At 44.6% G+C, this 21315-nt stretch overlaps 2 protein-coding genes across 2 annotated transcripts in view; both read left to right on the top strand.

Moving 5' to 3' along the window:
- neu1 (neuraminidase 1) overlaps window positions 1-5132 on the top strand; it is a 60839-nt gene extending 55707 nt beyond the window's left edge. Inside the window, exon 6 of the mRNA XM_059971084.1 lies at window positions 2802-5132. Within this exon, the coding sequence (XP_059827067.1) occupies window positions 2802-3004 (203 nt within the window). The 3' untranslated portion in view covers window positions 3005-5132. The remainder of the gene's footprint in view (window positions 1-2801) is intronic.
- Window positions 5133-8587: 3455 nt separating this feature from the next.
- On the top strand, window positions 8588-20680 carry atp6v1g1 (ATPase H+ transporting V1 subunit G1). Its single transcript, XM_059971085.1, has 3 exons — window positions 8588-8750; window positions 12178-12278; window positions 19950-20680. The coding sequence occupies exons 1-3, from the start codon at window positions 8669-8671 to the stop codon at window positions 20121-20123; spliced, it is 357 nt and encodes a 118-aa protein (XP_059827068.1). The 5' UTR covers window positions 8588-8668; the 3' UTR covers window positions 20124-20680.
- The last annotated feature ends 635 nt before the right edge of the window (window positions 20681-21315 follow it).

The raw sequence follows: 21315 nt of genomic DNA on the forward strand, positions 1-21315 counted from the left end.
TAATGGCGTGAATTGAACCACGGTTGCTAATGTAAAGTGTTACGCTAACTGCTACTTTCTAACTTCTGCAGCGAGGTCCAAGAAATAATGATGTAATAGTTTATATGCATTTAGTTCAGTGGGGGCAATTTAAACAAAGAAGGCTTATACCTGCAAGTAGTGAGATTAAATTTATCGCTTAATCATGTCCTCGTCTATTTCTTCCTCCTGTTTTTCTTTCCCCCGTACCTGAATTCTCATTGAGCTGATCTTCTTCTGAGTCCTTCACGATTTCAACATTCAATTATTAAAGAGGTGCAAAGTTGGTGCCACACAGATCTCGAGTGTTTCATTGTCCCACCACCCTTTTTCCTGAAATGCTTTGGGGAAAGCATCGTGTCTGTCCCACTTTTATAAGCACTGTCCCCTCCACCCCACAGAAAGTTCCCATACGCATAACCTTTGTTGCTGCACAGCTTGAACTGGATGCTGCGAGCAAAAGTTTTTGAAATGTGAAAGATTTTCTTTGTTCTGTCTTTCATTATACCGTTCAATTAAAAATAAACTCAGAAGTATCTATTTAAAAGGCTGCCCCTGTATTGGGCCGCTTGTCAAAGAAAAGATGTGCTGGATTTAGAGAGGGTACACAGGAGATTCAAGAGATTGATCCCAAGAATGAAAGAGCTCCTAAGGGTTGTCTGATGATGCTACACCTGTACTCTCCAGAGGTTAGAAGAATTTCTGGGGAGCGGGGGGGAATCTCATTGAAACCTATCGAATCTTGAAAGGCCTTGATAAAGTGGATGTGGAGAGGATGTTTCCTATAGTGGAGGAGTCTAGGACCAGAGGACACAGATAGAGTGGATGTGGAGAGGATGTTTCCTATAGTGGGGAGTCTGGGACCAGAGGGACATCTATTTAGAACAGAAATGAGGAATTTCTTTTGAATCTGTGGGATTCATTACCACAGACAGCTGTGCAGGCCAAGTCATTGAGTATGCTTAAGGCAGAGGTCCTTGATTAAGAAGGCATCAAAGGTCGTGGGGAGAAGGCAGAAGAATGGGGTTGAGAGGGATAATATATTGGCTATGATGGAATGACAGAGCAGACTCGATGGGCCGAGTGCTGCTCCTATGGTTCATGGACTTCTGGGAATCAATCTCAAGTTGGTACATGGTGTTCTTTGATAATGTATTGCCTTGACTTTGATATTCTGCGAGTTTTTTTTCTCCATTTGAACTACCTCGATATACTTGTGTATAGAATGCTCTGTCTAGATGTCATGCTCTGTCTAGATGTCGTGCTCTGTCTGGTTGTCAATAAGTTTCAAAGCAAATTTATTATCAAATTAGATATGTTCACCAAATAGCACCCTAAGATTCATTTTCTTATGGGCATTCTAGTTTAAAAGAGCACTGGTGAAGCACAGAGGAGACTTGCTGGTAGCAAACAAAATAAAATTACTGTACTAATCTCACTTTTCTTAGATACGATCACTGCAATCAGTAGCTTGTAACTTCCCTTTAGGAGCTGAGCTGTCAAATGCCCTGGCATTTTAGTGATGTGAACTACAATCTTGAAAGAGCAGGACAGTCGCTGTGTCGCACGAGTATGCCGAATCGAGGTGGTGGGGCCCGGGCCCAAGAACAGGAATTGAGCCAATGTTCAGACCTTGATGGACCGGACATGGGTAGGGCGAATCGAGGTGGTGGGGCCTGGGCCTAGGAAAGGGAATTGAGCCAATGTTCAGACCTTGATGGACCGGACATGGGTAGGGCGAATCGAGGTGGTGGGACCTGGGCCTAGGAAAGGGAATTGAGCCAATGTTCAGACCTTGATGGACCGGACATGGGTAGGGCGAATCGAGGTGGTGGGACCTGGGCCTAGGAAAGGGAATTGAGCCAATGTTCAGACCTTGCTGGAGCGGACATGGGTAGGGCGAATCGAGGTGGTGGGGCCTGGGCCTAGGAAAGGGAATTGAGCCAATGTTTAGAACTTGCTGGAGTGGACATGGAGATGTATCAGCTTGGTTCTGATATTGAATCAAATTTGAGACGGCGGGGCCTGACAGAGCGGAAAGACCCAAGGTTTGATCAATTTAAGTTCTGGGCCAATTTGGAAAGGTCAGGTATGGGCCAAATCAAGGGAGCGGGGCCTGGGCCCGAGAGCGTATCAAAGCAGCAGGGCCCAGGTCCAAGTGCGAGGAATGACCCAAGATTTGGACAGTTGAAATGCCTGGCCAGATTAAAAAGATCAGGATATCAGGGCCAGGCCCTGTTCGGCTTGCTGCACTGCAAGTTTACTGCCTTTGTGCTGAACTGGGGCTCAAAGGGGTGGGGGAGGGGTCCTGATGGTTGCTGCTTTCCTGCGACCTTGGTCAATAGTGGGGAACCAATTACCAGTTAGCATTGCCTACGGTGAAGGTCATCCGACTCGTAACATACCCCTCCTCCGCTGTGCTGTAGGCTTGAGAGGTGCCACAGTAGCATGACAGCATGACGCTATTACAGTCTGTGGTGTCAGAGTTCAGAGCTCCATAAGAAGTTTGTACGTTCTCCCTGTGAAATGTTCGGGCATTTTCCACGTCCTCTGGTTTCTTCCCACAGTCCAAAACTGAACCGGGTAGCCTAATTGGTCATTGTAAATTGTCCCATGATTAGGTTAGGGTTAAATCAGGGCTGCTGGGGATTGCTGGGCTCTTTGGACAGGAAGGAACTACTGTATGGTGTATGTTTAAATAAATAAATTATAAAATAAAAATGGATGTTGAAATATGTACTATTTGTATACCTGACCTTTCAATTAATTTATCCCTCTTTCAGGTGTAAATCTGACCCTCAGATGGAGTTATAATCACGGGAAGACATGGGAAAATGAGATGTTGATCTGGAGTGGTGCAAGTGGCTATTCGTGCATGACAACCTTCAGCAACTCGAGCAATGAGAAGTACATCTTCCTGGTGTTTGAAAAGGGGCACGTGGACATCACGGAATCCATTTCATTCATGAAGATTCGACTCGTTTGACAGAGAGTCTCCTTGTCGCTTCTTGTCACCTTGTGGGAAAAGAGTTTGCAATTTCAATGAGTCTTAATCAATGATCATTACCAGAAAGAAATCTTCTTTCAATTTTTCCCAAGTTGATTGATTTTTATTGCCTGATAGAAAAATGGGTTTTCCCTCTTTGAACATGAAATCAATGTTATAAAACTCTAAATTTTCTTTTGCTAATTTCTCTAACCAGTCAGATTCATTCCTCTCAAGGCTGTGGTGCACTTTGTTCCCTAATGAGAGCTTGGTCCTTTTGACAGCATCTTCGGGTCTACAAGGACATAGTTAATAAATATGGTGCTTTCAATATTTTATTTGGGTCAAGAGCTTGATGGGAAGGCTATTGATGTGAATACCCATCAGTATGTCTTCAATGCAGTGGTCCCCAATCTTTTTTTTTTAATGCCATAGACCAATACCATTAAGCAAAGGGTTAGGAGCCTCTGCTTCAATGTGTGCTGGAGAGAGCGTTCCATCTGCCATCATATTTGGCAAGACCAAATTTGCTGTTCCTAGCTTTTACTAGAGTCGGTATTTTCCAAACACTCCTTTCCAGTAGGGAAGAGCTTTGGGAATACTGTGGGGAAAACCCATTGAGAAGCTAGATTCTTTTAAGAGATGTAGGCAGAAAATGAAGACACTGGAAGCTGCTATATTTTAATGTGACTTTTTTAAAAAAAAAACAGTTGAACAAAGTGCCCTTAGTTATTTTATTCCAGTCTGTAGATCTGAGGTGGTGCTCCTCAAAGTGACGTCTGCTGAGCAGACAGTAATCAAAATAAAATCTTTATGTGATGAAATCTCAGGGACTCTGGCTGATGAATCAGGTGGTGGGACAAAATGCAAGTTCTCCGTGGGTAATGAGAGATAATCGAGGCTCAATAAGTGGCAATAGCATTCTTGGGCAGCTGAGTGTTAACAAAACCAGTGGTGGATTTTGCTCCAGGCTTTGGTGATTTGCCTTATCTCGAGCTGGGCACATCTGACGGCCAAGTGACGTGGCAGGAAGCCTCTGCTGTGGACATCCTGAATAAAACTGGCAAAGTGGTTATCGAAGTTCGGTCCCACTTTCACCAACATGATCTTGGCATTGTGATATAGAGAAGGTAAATGTAAGCAGGCTTTTTCCCCACTGAGTCCAGAGGCCATGGGTTAAGAGGAGATGAGTGAAATGTTTAAGGGGAGCATAGGAGAACTTACTCGCTCAGAGGGTGGTGACAGCATACGTGGTGGATGGGGGTTCAATTTCAACGTTTGAGAAGGGGATGGAGGGCTATGGTCCGAGTGCGGGTTGATGGGTCTAGGCAGAATAATAGACACGGACTAGATGAGTCGACAGTGCTGCAGGGCATAACCATTGCCTTGATGGCGATGCATTCGAATGAAGTAAGGTTCTTTTTGAGGAGTTGGCGAGATGGGAGTACAAAAGTAATTCTAGAGAGAAAAGTAAATAACATTTGTTGATTAAATTTTTTTAACAAGTCTTACAAAGATGATGAGCATTATTGTTGCGGGGTTTAAAATGCCTCAATACAGTGGATATGGGGAGGATGTTTCTTGTAGTGGGGTGGGGGGGGGCGCGGTTTCCATAACCGAAAGACACAGACTCAGAATGGAAGGATGTTAATTTAGAACAGAAATGAGGAGGTGAATCTGTGGAATTCTTTGCCAGAAATGGCTGTGGAGGACCAGTTATTAGGTACATTTAAGGCGGAGGTTGACAGATTCTTCATTAGTCGGGCCACAAAGGGACACGGGTTTAAGGCAGGAGATTGGATCAGCTGTGATGAAATAGCGGAGCAGGCTCGATGGGCATCAATGGCCTAATTCTTCTCCTATATCTTATGGTTAAGTTAAATTCCCCTCCGCAGAGAAAACATCTGAATCTCAGCAATAGGATTGGGACAGGGAATGCTTCCCAGTATAAAAAGGTTGATTTCCTTTACCCAGTGGTGCTAATGTAAATATGGATGATTCATTGTGTTTATGACTTAAACTATGCCCGGTTACCTCAGAATGTGACATTTATCAAGATCTGTAAATAAATAAAATGGGAGTCTGACTACCATAATTGTAGGCTTCCTGACATTTTACTTCTAAATAATTTGTGCAATGTCATTTTTCAGTGTTCTTGTTTATAGCATCTTGTACAGTTTTTGATATTTGCAAACCACTATCAAGTGTAGTTTATGCAAAATTACTGGCTCAGGCCTGGAGATTTTCCTCTTTTCAATGTGAATGAGCCTCAAGTATTTCAGAATCACTGCCCACTTAACCCTGGCCTAAACGCGGGACAAATTTCACTAGCCAATCAACCTACTAAACAGTTCGTCTGTGAGATGTGGGAAGAATCCCCTGATCACGCTGAGAATTTACAAACCCTCGTACAAAGGATGTTGAAATTGAACTCCAAACTCTGACGCCTTAAGCTGTAATTTATTTAAATATTTAAATTTCATGTCATGAAATTGCTGTAAATTACAGTAATTTAATAATATATTAAAATTCTGTGTGGCTTGGTGTTTGGGGTTGGATCCCTGCAGTCTGCAAGAAGTTTGTATGTTCTCCCTGTGGCGACATGGTGCTCTAGCCCACCTGCTGCTTTATGGGTGCTATAAGGAACTGGATGGGCTTTGGAAAACCTGTGTATGGCATTTTCTTTTAACACAATTTTACCCTGGATATGTTTGAGTTTTCCAATGACATCCTTGAACACTGCTGTGGCATCTTAATTCACTTTCAGATAATGACTCTGTTGCATGCAACTATGAATGGATCTCCAATCAAGTTGCAGTTGTAACTGCATGCTTTTCTGCCTATTGCAATAGTAAAACTGGCATTCATTTCTCTTCGGCTGTGCCACTTGCTTTAACGTACTGCTCTATTTGCTCAGTATATATGACTGTTGGGCAATCGAACGCATCTATTTTTCAGATGTAGCCAGCTATTTCTGCTTTTCATTTATTTATTATTAGCATTACCTACTGCTTATTGTATTATGAACCCATGAACTTCATCTGTTTCCTGCCTTTTTTAAAAACTCAAACAACTTTCTCTCCCCTTTCTGAAGAAAAAACACGCTGTGCTTTTTTAAACTCTAAAGTCTAGCTGCACTTCAGCAGGTAGGTAGTTTTCTCAGTTTCGTTTTAAAACTTCCTTGTCATTACACTTATGTTTCATAACTTCAAAACATAAAACTAATTGAAAGAAAATTACTGGCGCCCTAGAGATGCTCAGTGAATTACACACTTATGACATAGTGGCATATGGACACAAGTATAACCAGTAATTAATTATGTAAACAACAAAGAATACTTAAATATTACTGAAATATTAAATACACAACAGATAAGTAGTCAATCAGAGCCTGTTTCCACATGGTATGTCCCTGTGACTTTGAAAAATAAGCCATTCAGATTCATTTATTTATCACCTGTACATTGAAACGTACATGGAAATGTGTTTAACAACCAAAACAACTTAGTGATGTGCTGGGGGCAGCCGGCAAATGTCATCACATGTTCTGGTGCCAACCAAACATGTCCACAATGTTCAGCAGAACAACGCAGAACACAAGAAGCAACAAAACGACAACAGCAAATCAAGCCTCTTTCCTCCCTGCCACCCATGCACGTACATAGTCCTCTAACCCCAGGACAGACCGACTTTAGTCTCTAGCAGACTTGTGGATCTGCAGACATAGGGTTTTGTCCTCACCAAAACAGACCTCCAGCTTGTTGTACCACTCATTTCGATCACAAGTGATTTGTAGTCTGGTTCATCCACTGACTCTACAAACTTTGATTTATGTTAGTGACATCAGTGTTACTTCTCTCGATGTGTGGTGGACAGTATATTGACTGGTATGGAAACACCAATGCCCTTGGGTGGAAAAGCCTACAAAATAGAGGATACATCACAGGTAAAGCCTGAGAATATCTACATGGAGCGCTGTTGCAGGAAAGCCCACCATCCAGGCTGTGCTCTCTTCTCACTGCTGCCATCAGGAAGGTGGAACAGGAGCATCAGGACACACATCACCAGGTTCAGGAACAGTTATTATCCCTCAGCCATCAGGCTCTTGAACCAGAGGAGATAACTTCACACAACTTCGCTTACTCTCATCACTGAATTGTTTCCACAACCTCTGGATTCACTATCAAGGAGTCTTCATCATATGTTCTTGATCTAAATTGCTTATTATTAATTATTATTATTATTTTGTCTGCTTTTATTTTCTTCAGAATCAGAATCAGGTTTATTATCACCGGCATGTGACATGAGATTTGTTAACTTAGCAGCAGCAGTTCAATGCAATACATAATCTAGCAGAGAGAGAAAAAAATAATAATGAATAAAAATAAAATGTAATAATAAACAAATAAATTAATTATGTATATTGAATAGATTATTAAAATGTGCAAAACAGAAATACTGTACATTTAAAAAAGTGAGGTAATGTCCAAAGCTTCAATATCCATTCAGGAATCATGGCAGAGGGGAAGAAGCTATTCCTGAATCGGGGAGTGTGTGCCTTCTGCCTTCTGTATCTTCTACCTGATGGTAACAGTGAGAAAAGGGCATGCCCTTGGTGCTGGAGGTCCTTAATAATGTGCGCTTCCTTTCTGAGACACTGCTCACTAAAGATGTCCTGAGTACTTTGTAAGCTAGTACCCAAGATGGAGCTGACTAGATTTACAACCTTCTGCAGCTTCTTTCGGTCCTCCATACCAGACAGTGATGCAGCCTGTCAGAATACTCTCCATGGTACAACTATAGAAGTTTTTGAGTGCATTTGTTGATGTGCCAAATCTCTTCAAGCCCCTAATAAAGTTTAGCCGCTGTCTTGCCTTCTTTATGACTGCATCAATATGTTGGGACCAGGTTAGATCCTCAGAGATCTTGATACCCAGGAACCTGAAGTTGCTCACGCTCTCCTCTTCTGATCCCTCTGTGAGGATTGGTATGTGTTCCTTTATCTTACCCTTCCTGGTCCACAATCAGCTCTTTTGTCTTACTGACATTGTCTTTTCTGTATTTGCAGTTGTTGTCTTTTGCACATTGGTTATTTGTCCATCTTATTGTGGGTAGTCTTTTCATTAATTCTAGTGTTTCTTTGTATTTGCCCACAAGAAAATGAATCTCAGGGTTGTTGTTGATGTTGATAGTTGATGATGTACATATCAACTTTGAACTTTGAAACCTTATCGTGGAGTCTTACTGTTGACATTTTATTTGGACTCTTAGCCTGATAAAATTTTGTGGCTCCTAACACAAACTGTATTAATATTCATTTCCTGACATCACTCCTGAACACCCTGCTCTCGCTTTTGCCTTGGTCTTCCCCAGTTTGTTCCCATCTACCACCAGATCCTATTGCCCTGCTAACCCGACCTTTACTGTCGAAGGAATACAAATTATTATTGGCACATCCATTATATCTCTGACTTAAGTGCTATCAGTAATTTGCGAAATCAGCCGAGCACTAAAACAGTGAATTTCACTGCCTGACTGTAATGGGGAACAGCAGGTCGCCGAAACAATCCGATGCGCGCTAGGACCAGGAGGAATCCTGGTCTCTCTGCACCATCTGGTACCTACCTGATCCGGAGGAGAAGGGATTCGGAGAGAAAAAATAAAATGGCCAGTCAGTCGCAAGGAATACAACAACTCCTTCATGCCGAAAAACGAGCCGCGGAGAAAGTTGCCGAGGCTAGGAAACGTAAGCTTTTTGTAATTATTTTGTGAAATAGACGGTCACTATGAAAAATGGCACCTCTGCCTTTTTGCTTTAGTTGATATTCTTCAACCGTACATTATTTAACCAGACAGCAAAAGCCTCGTTTCGTGCCCGTGCAGATGAATTAACAAAATAATTAATCAGAAGTAAACCTGAATTTTCCGCACGGAATAATCAGGGCGAATCGAGGTCTGCACACCCAATGCAAGGACGTGATGCGGAGGGTTTATGAGTCATTGGTTAGGCCGCATTTGGAGGGCTGTGAGCTGAAAGGGTGTGTTGACATTGGAGACGGTTCCATTCCTGGGAATGAAAGGATTCACGTATGAGAAGCGTTTCAGGGTCCCGAGCGTGGAAGGATAGAGGCGGGTGGGGAGAGAATCTCATGGAAACCTATAGATAAAGTGGTTGTGGAGAGGACGTTCCCTATGTTGGGGGAGGTCTAAGACCAGAGGGCACAGCCTCAGAACCGAAGGAATCCCCTTTTGAACTGAGATGAAGAGGAATTTCGTTCGCCAGAGAGTGATGAATCTGTGGAATTCATTACCACAAACGGTTGTGTAACATTTGGGTCTATTTAAAGTGGGGATTAATAGGTTGCCGATTATAAGGCCATCAAAGGTTATGGGGAGAAGGCAGGAGAATGGGGTCGAGAGGGATAATAAATCAGCCATGATGGAATGACAGAGCAGACTCGATGGGCCGAGTGGCCTAACTCAGCTCCTCTGTCTTACGGAATAAAACCTGATATGATTCTTTCATCAGGATACAAACCAGTCGACATTAGCTATCAGGTGTGCAAACCAGTTTGTTTTAACTGTCAGGTGTGCAAACCAGTCTGTATTATCTATCAGGTGTGCAAACCAGCCTGTATTAACTATCAATGTGCAAACCAGTGTATATTAACTATCGTTGTGCAAACCAGTCTACATTAACTGTTGGTATCAAACCAGTCTGTATTATCTATCAGGTGTGAAAACCAGTCTGTATTAACTATCAGGTGTGAAACCCAGTCTGTATTATCTATCAGTGTGCAAACCAGTCTACATTAACTGTTGGTATCAAACCAGTCTGTATTAACTATCAGGATGCAGGACACGTGGCTGGCTTTCTCCTCTGGCTGAAGATTTCCTGCGTGAGTCTCAGTGTGGCTTCCGTTCAGCCACAGGAACATCTGACATGATTTTTACAGCATGTCAATTGCAGGAGAAAGCCCGGGAATAAAACCTCCCACTTTAAATGACCTTACAAAAGCATTTCACTCTGTAAATCGTCCTGCCCTTTGGCAGGTACTGTCCAAAATCAGATGCCTGGAGAAGTACCTCAAGATCCTGCAGCTCTTACACAATGATATGAGTGGTCATCAGCACCAGCGGCTCAGAAACAGCGACTTTTAAGGTTGAGACCGGGGTCAAACAGGGTGCATCAGTGCCCCAACTCTGTATGCCATTCTCATTGCAACCATTCTTCATCTGACAGGCCAGGTCCTCCCACAAGGAGTCCAGGTTCAAGGCCAAGAGCAAGGTGTCACGGAGCGCCAATACTCAGACGACAATGCCATCGTAGCTCACTGTGAGGAGGATCTGCGGTGCACAATGGATGCTACTGCTCCTGGGACTTGACCTAAGCATCCAGAAAACCCAAGTCCTGCACCAAGCTCTCAGATCTCCAGCCATCCAAGCTGACAAAATCCCTCTGGTGAACACTGATCATTCCCCATAGGAGATGACTTGATAGAGGCGCACAAGTTTATAAGAGACGTAGGTAGAGTGGTCAGCAGCGCTTTTTCCTGTGACAGCAATGACTAGAACGAGAGGACATAATTTTATTGGGGATGTTTGCGGTAGGTTTTTGTATGCAAAGATTGGAGCGTGTGTGGAACATCCAGCCAGATACATTAAGAACATTTAAGAGAACATGGATGAAAGAAAAATGCAGGGCTATGTGGAAGGGGAGGGTGAGGCTCAGAATAGGTTAAAAGTTTGTGACAACATTGTGGACCAAAGGGTCCGTGCTGTGCTGTTTAATGTTCTGTATTCTAAATGTTCAAAACTTAAAAGTAAGTTATTATGAAGTACATATGGGACTCTGAGGCCCATATTCTTGTCAGCAAACTCAATAAATGTGTAACAAAATAACTGTAACAGAATCAGTGAAAGATGGTTCCAACTCAGGCATTCAACCAGAAAACAAGAAACTGTGCAAATACAAAAGAAGAAATGATAATTAATAAATACATACATACATAAATAAATAGAAAGATAAATAAATAAATATATAGAACATGAGATGAAGAGTCCTTGAAAACGAGTCCATTGGTTGTGGACAGTTCAATGATGGGGCAAGTGAAGTTGAGTGAAGTTACCCCCTTTGATCAGCACGGGTCTTCAGTACTTGGCCAGGTACCCCATCAGGGCAGGATGCTTTTCGTGGGTTCACCCTCCTGAAGACCATTCGCACATTGTCTTCAGAGACTGAAATCATAGGATCATCAGGTGATGTGAGGTGGATGTGCGGAGCAAGATGTGTAGCAACAGGATGACACATCCTGAACCTGGTGGTGTGGGTCCTGAGGCTCCTGTATCTCCTTCCTGATGGTCGAGGGTAATAACTGTTCCTGAACCTGGTGGTGTGGGCCCTGAGGCTCCTGTACCTCCTTCCTGATGGTCGATGGTAATAACTGTCCCTGAACCTGGTGGTGTGGGCCCTGAGGCTCCTGTACCTCCTTCCTGATGGTCGAGGGTAATAACTGTCCCTGAACCTGGTGGTGTGGGCCCTGAGGCTCCTGTACCTCCTTCCTGATGGTTGAGGGGTAATAACTGTCCCTGAACCTGGTGGTGTGGGTCCTGAGGCTCCTGTACCTCCTGCCTGATGGTCGAGGGTAATAACTGTCCCTGAACCTGGTGGTGTGGGTCCTGAGGCTCCTGTACCTCCTGCCTGATGGTCGAGGGTAATAACTGTCCCTGAACCTGGTGGTGTGGGCCCTGAGGCTCCTGTATCTCCTTCCTGATGGTCGAGGGTAATAACTGTCCCTGAACCTGGTGGTGTGGGCCCTGAGGCTCCTGTACCTCCTGCCTGATGGTCGAGGGTAATAACTGTCCCTGAACCTGGTGGTGTGGGCCCTGAGGCTCCTGTACCTCCTGCCTGTTGAGTCATGTTAGACACTGTATACGCTGGGCAACTTACAATGTAGGAGCAATAAGTGGGCCTGGCAAGATGAAACATGTATACACTGAAAAACCCACCCAGAACAAGAATGCCTCTCCCACACAGGAGGCCCAGTCAATTCACCGTGTGATCATCCGGCCACATCCTTCCAATCCATTCGATAGGGTTCACTTACTTCCTATTGAAGGCAGTGGGAGGGCTCTGAGCTCAAGCAAATGATCAGCCTTGATTCTAATTTCAGGGAAGGCCCGGAGGCTGAGGCAGGCGAAAGAAGAGGCACAGGGTGAGATCGAGCAGTACCGTTTGGAGAGGGAGAAGGACTTTCGGCATAAGCAGGAAGCGGTAAGAAGCCTTTGGGAAAGCCTGCCATGGCGATGTGCCTCTGGTCGCAAGCTGACGTGGCCTCATCTGTGTGCCTTGTAATTGTTGGGTTTTTAAAAGAAACTTTCAAGATACAATTTTCCAAAGTCAAGTGTATTGTCATTTGCAGAAGAACATGTTTACGAAGGAACACTGGAAAGCATACACCAGTATCACAGTCATGTTGGATGACAGACACAATATTCACAAGAAAAAAAATACATTCAGCACAAACTTACTGTTTCTACTTACCCCATTCCAGCTCCTTGCTTCATCCCCTCTCTGCCACCCACCACCCTCCCCCTCACCTGGTCTCACCTGTCACCTGCAGCTTGTACACCTACCCCTCCCCACATTTCTTATTCTGGCTTCTTCCCCCCTCCTTTCCAGTCCTGATGAAGCATCTCAATGGTCTATTCCCCTTCATAGATTCTGCCTGACCTGCTGATTTCAAGGGTTTCAAGGGTACAATTTAATGTCAGAGAAATGTATACAATATACATCCTGAAATGCTTTTTCTTCACAACCATCCACAAAAACGGAGTGCCCTAAAGAATGAACAACAGTTAAATGTTAGAACCCCAAAGTCCCCCCTCAGCTTCCTCCTTCTGCGCATAAGCATCAGTGAGCAACGATCCCCCTCCCCCCACCAGCAAGAACAAGCATCGGCCCCCCCACCAAGCACTCAAGTGTGAACAAAGCAACAGCAAAGACACAGACTTGCAGTTACCCCAAAGACTTCATGTTTCACCTGGTTTTTGACATACCGCAGGTTCTCTCTCTCTCTAATAAGGGAGAAAGAGGTGCCTCCATTTCCCCAGCGAGCGGGGAGACATAACAAACAACTCGCTGGTTTACGATGTTAAAAGTCCGTTACGTCACTTTTTTTTAGCTCTGTGCCTGAAGATCACAAAAATCCCGGGTCTCCAGGCACACAGCAGACACCCCGACGACACACGGGTCTCCTAGTGTGACCACCCTCGATCTGCCTGGCTCCAGAGCCCCGAGATCCTCGGCTTCTCAATTTGAGCCAGACTCTTAGGCCGAGCCCTTGGCGTGCCAAACAACAGTCAGTTATTGAACCCGTGCGGGTCCCATTCCAGCAAAGAACCATAGTCAGTGCGTAACTCCAGGTCAGGGTCTTCATAAGAACTCTGAAAGGGAAAAACAGAGATATTAAAGATGGAAATAGAGCACGCAAAGGAGTTGCCATTTGGCGGTGTTAACCCTCCTAAGTTCTGCCCGCTTTTGATTTCCTCCAGTACTTTGTGTGTGTCATCTGTGGAAAGAGATCTGTGGTTACAAACTGGCCTGGTCATTGTGGTTGCATGAAGGTCAATTCCAGAAACTTCTCAGGTTGAACCATAGAGATGTGCAGTACAGAAAGGGGCCCCTCGGCCCATCTAGTCCAGGCCAAGTCCATTGGAGAGCTGGTTTGATTGAAATCTGATGGAAAATGTATTGATATTTTCTTATATTTCAAAACAAACTTTAATTTGTAATAAAAATATATAGATACAAAAGAAAAAGCAGTTCAAAACTTTTCCATCCATGGTCATTGTTGTAGTGTTATCTTCATTTTGAATCCATTTCATTTGAAACTTCATTGCCACTCGTGTGGCCCTCCTGGGGTAATACACACTTTCAGGGTGGCCCTCCCGGGGTAATACACTCTGCCAGAGTGGCCCTCCCGGGGTAATACTCTTTTTCAGGGAGGCCCTCCTGGGGTAATACACTGTTTCAGAGTGGCCCTTCTGGGGTAATACTCTTTTTCAGGGTGGCCCTCCTGGGGTAATACACTTTCAGGGTGGCCCTCCTGGGGTAATACACTCTTTCAGGGTGGCCCTCCTGGGGTAATGCACTCTTTCACAGTGGCCCTGCTGGGGTAATACACTCTAATAGAGTGGCCCTCTGGGTTAATACTGCTTCAGGGTGGCCCTCCTGGGGTAATACTCTTTTTCAGGGTGGCCCTCCTGGGGTAATACACTCTGTCAGAGTGGCCCTTCTGGGGTAATACTCTCTGTCAGAGTGGCCCTCCTGGGGTAATACTCTCTTTTAGAGTGGCCCTCCTGGGGTAATACACTCTTTCAGGGTGGCCCTCCTGGTGTAATACACTCTGTCAGAGTGGCCCTCCTGGGGTAATACACTGTTTCAGAGTGGCCCTTCTGGGGTAATACTCTTTTTCAGGGTGGCCCTCCTGGGGTAATACACTCTTTTAGAGTGGCCCTTCTGGGGTAATACTCTCTTTTAGAGTGGCCCTCCTGGGGTAATACTCTCTTTTAGAGTGGCCCTCCTGGGGTAATACACTCTTTCACAGTGGCCCTCCTGGGGTAATGCACTCTGTCAGAGTGGCCCTCCTGGGGTAATACTCTTTTTCAGGGTGGCCCTCCTGGGGTAATACACTCTGTCAGAGTGGCCCTCCTGGGGTAATACTCTCTTTAAGGGCAGCAAAGCAGTGTAGTGGGTAGTACATTCCTTTCCTGTCGAGGTTCAACTCCCAGCTCTGAGTGAAAGGAGTCTGTACGTTCTCTTTGTTCTGCTTGGGTCTCCAGTTCCTACCCACACTCTGGATGGCTTGTGGGTGTGCTATGCAGGCACCAGATGTGTGGCACCACTTGCCCCGCACAATCTTCTCTGAGTTGATTTGATACAAACGGTGCATTTCACTGCATGTTTTGTTGTAGGGTGGGAAATAAAGCTAATAATTACATAAACAAACACGAGGAAATCTGCAGATGCTGGAAATTCAAGCAACACACACAAAATGCTGGTGGAACGCAGCAGGCCAGGCAGCATCTATAGGAGAAGCACCGTCGACGTTTCGGGCTGAGACCCTTCGTCAGGACAAGGGTCTCCCTGGCCTGCTGTGTTCCACCAGCATTTTGTGGGTGTTGCTAATAGTTATATCCTTTAACCTCCAGAGGGTGAGAGGCCCCTCCACATGTAGTGGCAGAAGGAACCTTGACCGTTATCCTTCCCTACTGAGTCCTTGTACTGGCTGTATCGAGATTGAGTCTGACCTTCAGCATGCCTTCCTGTGAACATCCTGCAGTGCTGGCAGACCAGCAAGTTTCTGGCAGGCCAATGGTGTCTGTCACTGAGTTGATGATCTGCCGGCAGCACTTGATGTCCTTCTCTGTGTGTTGGTAGATCAGAGAGTCCTCTGTGGGGCAGCTGCCGGGGATGGACCGTGACACAGCTATCCATTAGCATCCATTTCCAGATCCCCTTCCCAAATGCACAAAGAGGTGGGTGACCATCTCGTCCTAAGGGCAGTGTGCATGGGAGATGACATGACACAGAACAGCACAGGAACAGGCCGTTCAGCCCACAACGTTGTATCGAACCAAATAAATCAGTAATCAAATGGCCAACTAAACTAATCCCTTCTGCCTACACAAGGTCAATGTCAATATTCCTGTGCCGACCTATCTATCTCTTAAAAGTTCCCGGTGTACCTGCCTCCACCCCATCCCGGGCAGCGCATTCCAGCTACCCACCGCGCTCTGTGTGAAACAAATGCCCCTCACGTGGCTTTTGAACTTAACTCCTCTCACCTTCAATGTCCTTACAAGAAGGAGTTGATGGTAAGGAGCGGTTGGAAGTTATCCAACAAGGGTACGGACCTTTCAGGAATAAAGTCAGGAAACACTCAGTGCACAACAGGTGGCAGAATTTGGAACTATGTGGCCGGATGAAGGACAGGATATCAAAGCGGGGATGTGATGCTGACGCTTCATTGGGCACTTGTAGTATTATGAATGGTTTTGGCCATCTATCAAAGGAAAGATGAGCAGACCTGGGGCGGGCGGGATCCGGAGGAGGATGATCAGTATCAAGTTTAATATCACTGGCATGAGTTGTGAAACTTGTTGCTTAGCGGTAGCCGTACACAACAATACGCAACACCAAAAGCTATAAATAACAAAAAGAAATATTATACAAGTTAAAATACAAATTAAAAATAAAAGTAGTGCAAAAAGGAAGCAAAACGAGTGGTTAACGTAGGAGAAACATTTGATGGCTCTGATGGGCCTGTACTTGATGAAGTTCAAAAGAATAATGGAGGAATCTCAATGAAAGGACTAGAGTGAGTGGCTGTGGAGAGGAGAGGACGTTTCCCGGGAGTCTAGGAGCAGAGGGCACAACCTCAGAATAAGACGTAGAAGCAGAATTAGGCATTCAGCCCATCGAGTCTGCTCCGCCATTCCATCATCGCTGATCCCTAACCCCACTCAACCCCACACACCTGCCTTCTTGCCACGTCCTTTGATGCCCCGATCGATCAGGAAACTATCAAGCTCCGTCTTAAATATACTCAGAGACTTGGCCTCCATCGCAATCTGTGGCAGACCATTCCACAGATTCAATATTCTCTGGCTAAAAAAATTCCTTCTGACCTCTGTTCTAAAAGTTTGCCCCTCAGTTTTGAGACTGTGCCCTCTAGTTCTGGAATTTGAATTGACTTTATTACTTACATCCTTCACATACATGAGGAGTAAAAATCTTTACGTTACATCTCCATCTAAATGTGCAATCATAGTAATTTAAATTAATTTATAATCAATAGAACAGTCAATATAACTTAGAGTACACTTAAGTCAGCGTGAGTTCATCAGTCTGATGGCCTAGTGGAAGAAACTGTGCCAGAGCTTGTTGGTCCTGGCTTTTATGCTGGGGTACCGCTTCCTGGATGGTAGCAGCTGGAACAGGTTGTGGTTGGGATGTCTTGGGTCCCCAATGATCCTACGGGCCCTTTTTACACACCTGTCCTTGTAAACATCCTGAATCATGGGAAGTTCACAACTACGGATCGCTGGGCTGTCCGCACCATAGGAAACAAGTGAACCTCATCCTTAGTAATAGACTCCAACACTTTCCCAACCACTGGCCTGTAATTTCCTTTTTCTTAAAACTTCCTCCCTTCCAGTCCTCCGGGACCATGCCAGAATCAATGATTCTTGAAAGATTATGACCAATGCATCCGTTATTGCTTCAACAACCTCTCTTGGGACTCTGGGATGTAGTCCATCAGCTCCAGGTGACTTATCCACATTGAGTTTCCCTAGCACTTCTTCCAATGGCTCCCTGACACTTGCGAACCTCTGGCACAACAGAGATGAGGAGGGATTTCTTTCGGCAGAGAGTGGTGAATCTGTGGAACTCATTACCACAGACGGTTGTGGGTATATTGGTCACACAGGAGTATTAGTTTGGCACGGGCTCATTGGTTTGAAACTGGAAGAGGGGACCGAGTGTAGTGTTTATAAGCTTGCTGATGACACAATAAATTGAGTGGAAAAGCAAATAGTGCAGAGGATATGGAGAGTCTGCAGAGAGATATAGATAGGTTAAGTGAGTGGGCAAGGTTCTGGCAGATGGAGTGCAATGTTGGGAAGTGCAAGGTCATCCACTTTGGAAGGGAAAATGGAAGATTGGATTATTATTTAAATGGTAAAATATTGCAGCATGCTGCTGTGCAGAGGGACTTGGGAGTGCTTGTGCATGAATCGCAAAAGTTTGGTTTCCAGGTGCAGCAGGCTAGCAAGAAAACAAATGGAGTGTTGGCCTTCATTGCGAGAGGGACTGAATTTAAGGGCAAGGAGATTATGCTGCAACTGTAAAGGGAACCGGTGAGGCCGCACCTGGAGTATGTGTGCAGTTCTGGTCTCCTGACATGAGGAAGGATATACTGGCTTTGGAGGCGGTGCGGAGGAAGTTCACCAAGGCAGGTAGGTGCAGATAAGATTCTGGTGGTATGACACCTGAGGCTTCTGCAGACTGACGATTGTAGGGACAGAACAATCCAACCTAATCCAATCTATGTTATTCTTCTGGACAAGGACAAGTGATCCTGTTTGCTATCTTCTGATCACAGTCCCATGGTTTGTGAAGGTCAGTGATGAAATATCTGATGTAAATATGATTGCTGCAAACACCAGACTTGTCTGCCTCTGAGGAAGGAGTAGCGTGATTTGCCATTCAGTTATTGGAGGGTGAAAAGCACTTTCTAGTTCTGGTCAAAGGTCATTCCGAGATTGCCTGCTAGACTTGTCCTCAGGTTACAGTCGTTGAATAACAGGTATTCAGACACGATACCTCAGGGCAACATCCCAAGGCAAATCAGATACAAATGAAAAATTCAAAATAAATTGTGTCACAAGCCATTTGCGGAGTTGACACCATAATGTAGTAGCTAGCACAACTTTTTAAACCACCAGTGACTGGGATTCAGTTTGTCCTGCTCTTCATGACCATGTGGATTTCCTCTGGGTACTCTGGTTTCCTCCCACAATCCAAAAGCATACAGGCTAGGGTTAGTAAGTTGTGGGCATACTATGTTGGCACTGGAAGCCTGGCCCCAACATACTCCAACATGCCCCAAACATACTCGGACTCAGAGATAAGTAACAGCATATGCCAAAGTAGGAAAGGACTGCATTTTCGCTGTATCTTTCAAAGTTTTAAGGTACAACTGACAAATTAAGCTTAAGGAGAAGAGATTCTGCAGATTCTGGAAATCCAGAGTAACATACGCAGAAAATGTTGGAGGAACACAACAGGTCGGTCAGCATCTGTGGATGAGGACTCCTATGTGGATCTCGTGTGTCTTGGCCCAAATCACTGGCTGTTTATTCCTCTCCATAGATACTGCCTGATCTGCTGGTTAGAACACAGAATGTAGAACAGCATAGCACAGCCCTTCAGCCCAGGATGTTATGCTGATTTTTTTTTAAATCAACTTGCAGACCAATGTAACCCTTCCCCCTCCCATAGCCTTCCCTTTTTCTATCACCCACTTGCATGTCTAAGACTTTCCTAAATGTCTCTAATGCATCTTCCTCCACCACCAACTGGCAGGGCACTCCACACAGCCACCACACTACGTTAAAAAAAAATGCCTCTGATATCCCCCGCTATACTTTCCACCAATCATGCCCCACTCCTATCAGCCATTTCTGCCCCAGGATAAAACGCCCTTGGCTATCCATTCATCTTGTACACCTCTGTTAAATCACCTCTCGTCCTTCTCACTCCAAAGAGAAAAGTCTTAGCTCACTCAAGTTCTCTAATTAGAATTAGAAATGTTGACTAGCATCCTGGTAAATCTCCTCTGCACCCTCTGTAAAGCTTTCACGTCCTTCCAATAACGAGGCGACCAGAGCCAAACACAATCCTCCACTCCAAGGGTGGGCTAACCAGGGCTTTACTGAGCTGGGAGGTACGGTAGCATAACGTTCCACACCACTGCCTGTAACAAATTCTCGCCGTGACCGCGTGGGTGTCCTCCGGATGCTGCAGTCTCCTCCCACCTTCTAAAGGCACACTGGTTGGGGTTATTAGGTTAATTGGATACATGGGGTTATTTGTCAACACAAGCACGTTGGGCTGGAAATACCTGTTAATGCATTGTATCTCTAAATAAAAGTAAAATAATTTTAACATAACCTTGTGGCTCTTAAATGCCCCTTGATATGCCTTCTTAACCACCCTATCAACTTGCACAGCAAATTTGAGGGATCTGTGGATTTTAAAAAGGTTTGAATGTTGAACAGAAATCGAGGAAAACAGTTTTACATGACGAGAGTTTACACTTTCTGATCCCTTCTGCTGCTCTGAATCTGATCTTTGCCTCTGCTCTTTCCGGACAAGGTCATGGGGTCCCAGGGTAACCTGGCAGCTGAGGTTGAGCAGCTGACATGTCAGAAGATCCAGGCGATGCAGGCCAGTCACCACCGCAACAAGGAGAAGGTCCTGCGCCGACTGCTGACGCTGGTGTGTGACATCAAGCCCGAAATCCATCACAATTACCGCATCAACATGTAGGAGCCCTCATCACCAGGGCCTGAATGGAATCAGCTTCTCTGTGGACTATATTGTGACCAACTCAAATATTTATTCTCTGGCTTGTTCTTGTGCAGTGTACATTACAACTTGCTGTGTTTATTATGTGGTAAAAATTATGGAAAATACGCTTTGTGCGGACAGCCAGTATTGAAGTAAATAGAATTTATTTCACCATTGTTTATTCCTGCATTTAGAATATAGAACAATGCAGGTCCTTCAGCCCACAATATTGTGCTGACCTCATAAATCAAACCCTTCCTTCTCTTGTATCCCTCCATTTTTCTATCATCCATGTGTCTATCTAAGAGGCTCTTAAAAATGTCCCTGATATATCTGTGATTACCACCACCCTTGGCAGTGCCTTCCACATACCCACCATTCTTAATATTTGTTAAGTTACTTGTGGTAATATTACCTTTGTGTTGTATATCAGTTATACGTACTGTGTTGTGCACCTTGGTCCAGAGGAATGTTGTTTCGTTTGAAAGTATATATGCATAAAGTTGTATGACAATAAATTTGAACTTGAAAACTTACGTCTGACATCCTTTCTGAAATCTCTATTTACTTCTGACTCCGAAAACCAGCCTAACTGATAGATTATTGCTAAATTACAGAGACTTTATTTCTATTTTGCATGGGGATATAGAATTTATCAAGGTTAATTTGTATGATATTTAAATTGTTTTTTTAATTATTTTCTCTGTTCACAAAACCTAGATATCTTCGTTTGATACTTGCCACTGGCTCGACCCATTCTTGCTAATGTATTCCAAGTTTTTCTCCCTGGGTTAAAGTGGCCAATCATCCTCTACCTTCGACAGTCCTTTCTCCCAAGATACCCTGCAGCCCCACCATTGAGCGCATCTTTGCAGAGTGTTGTCACAGAAAGGTAGCATCGCTCATCAAGAGAGCCCACCATCCAGGCCATGTTTTCTTCTCACTGCGGCCATCAGAGAGCAGGTACAGAGGCCTGATGACTCACACAACCAGGTTCAGGGACAGTTATTACCCTTCAACCATCAGGCTCTTGAACCAGAGGGGGTAATTTCACTCACCCCATGACTCACCTATGGACTCTTCAGCTCATGTTTGTGATATTTATTGCATATTTGCTTATTATTATTACTTTTTTTCTTTTGCATTTGCAGTCTTTGCTGTCCTGTTGGGT

This window comes from Hypanus sabinus, chromosome 5, assembly GCF_030144855.1.
Source record: "Hypanus sabinus isolate sHypSab1 chromosome 5, sHypSab1.hap1, whole genome shotgun sequence".
Classification (NCBI taxonomy): Eukaryota; Metazoa; Chordata; class Chondrichthyes; order Myliobatiformes; family Dasyatidae; genus Hypanus; species Hypanus sabinus.

What these genes read in the sequence shown, in the direction of transcription:
- atp6v1g1 (XM_059971085.1), top strand. Translation starts at nt 8,669, where the DNA reads ATGGCCAGTCAGTCGCAAGGAATACAACAACTCCTTCATGCCGAAAAA. An exon ending in AGTTGCCGAGGCTAGGAAAC is followed by an intron (nt 8,751 to 12,177) that starts GTAAGCTTTTTG and finishes TTCTAATTTCAG; the next exon opens with GGAAGGCCCGGAGGCTGAGG. An exon ending in TTCGGCATAAGCAGGAAGCG is followed by an intron (nt 12,279 to 19,949) that starts GTAAGAAGCCTT and finishes TTTCCGGACAAG; the next exon opens with GTCATGGGGTCCCAGGGTAA.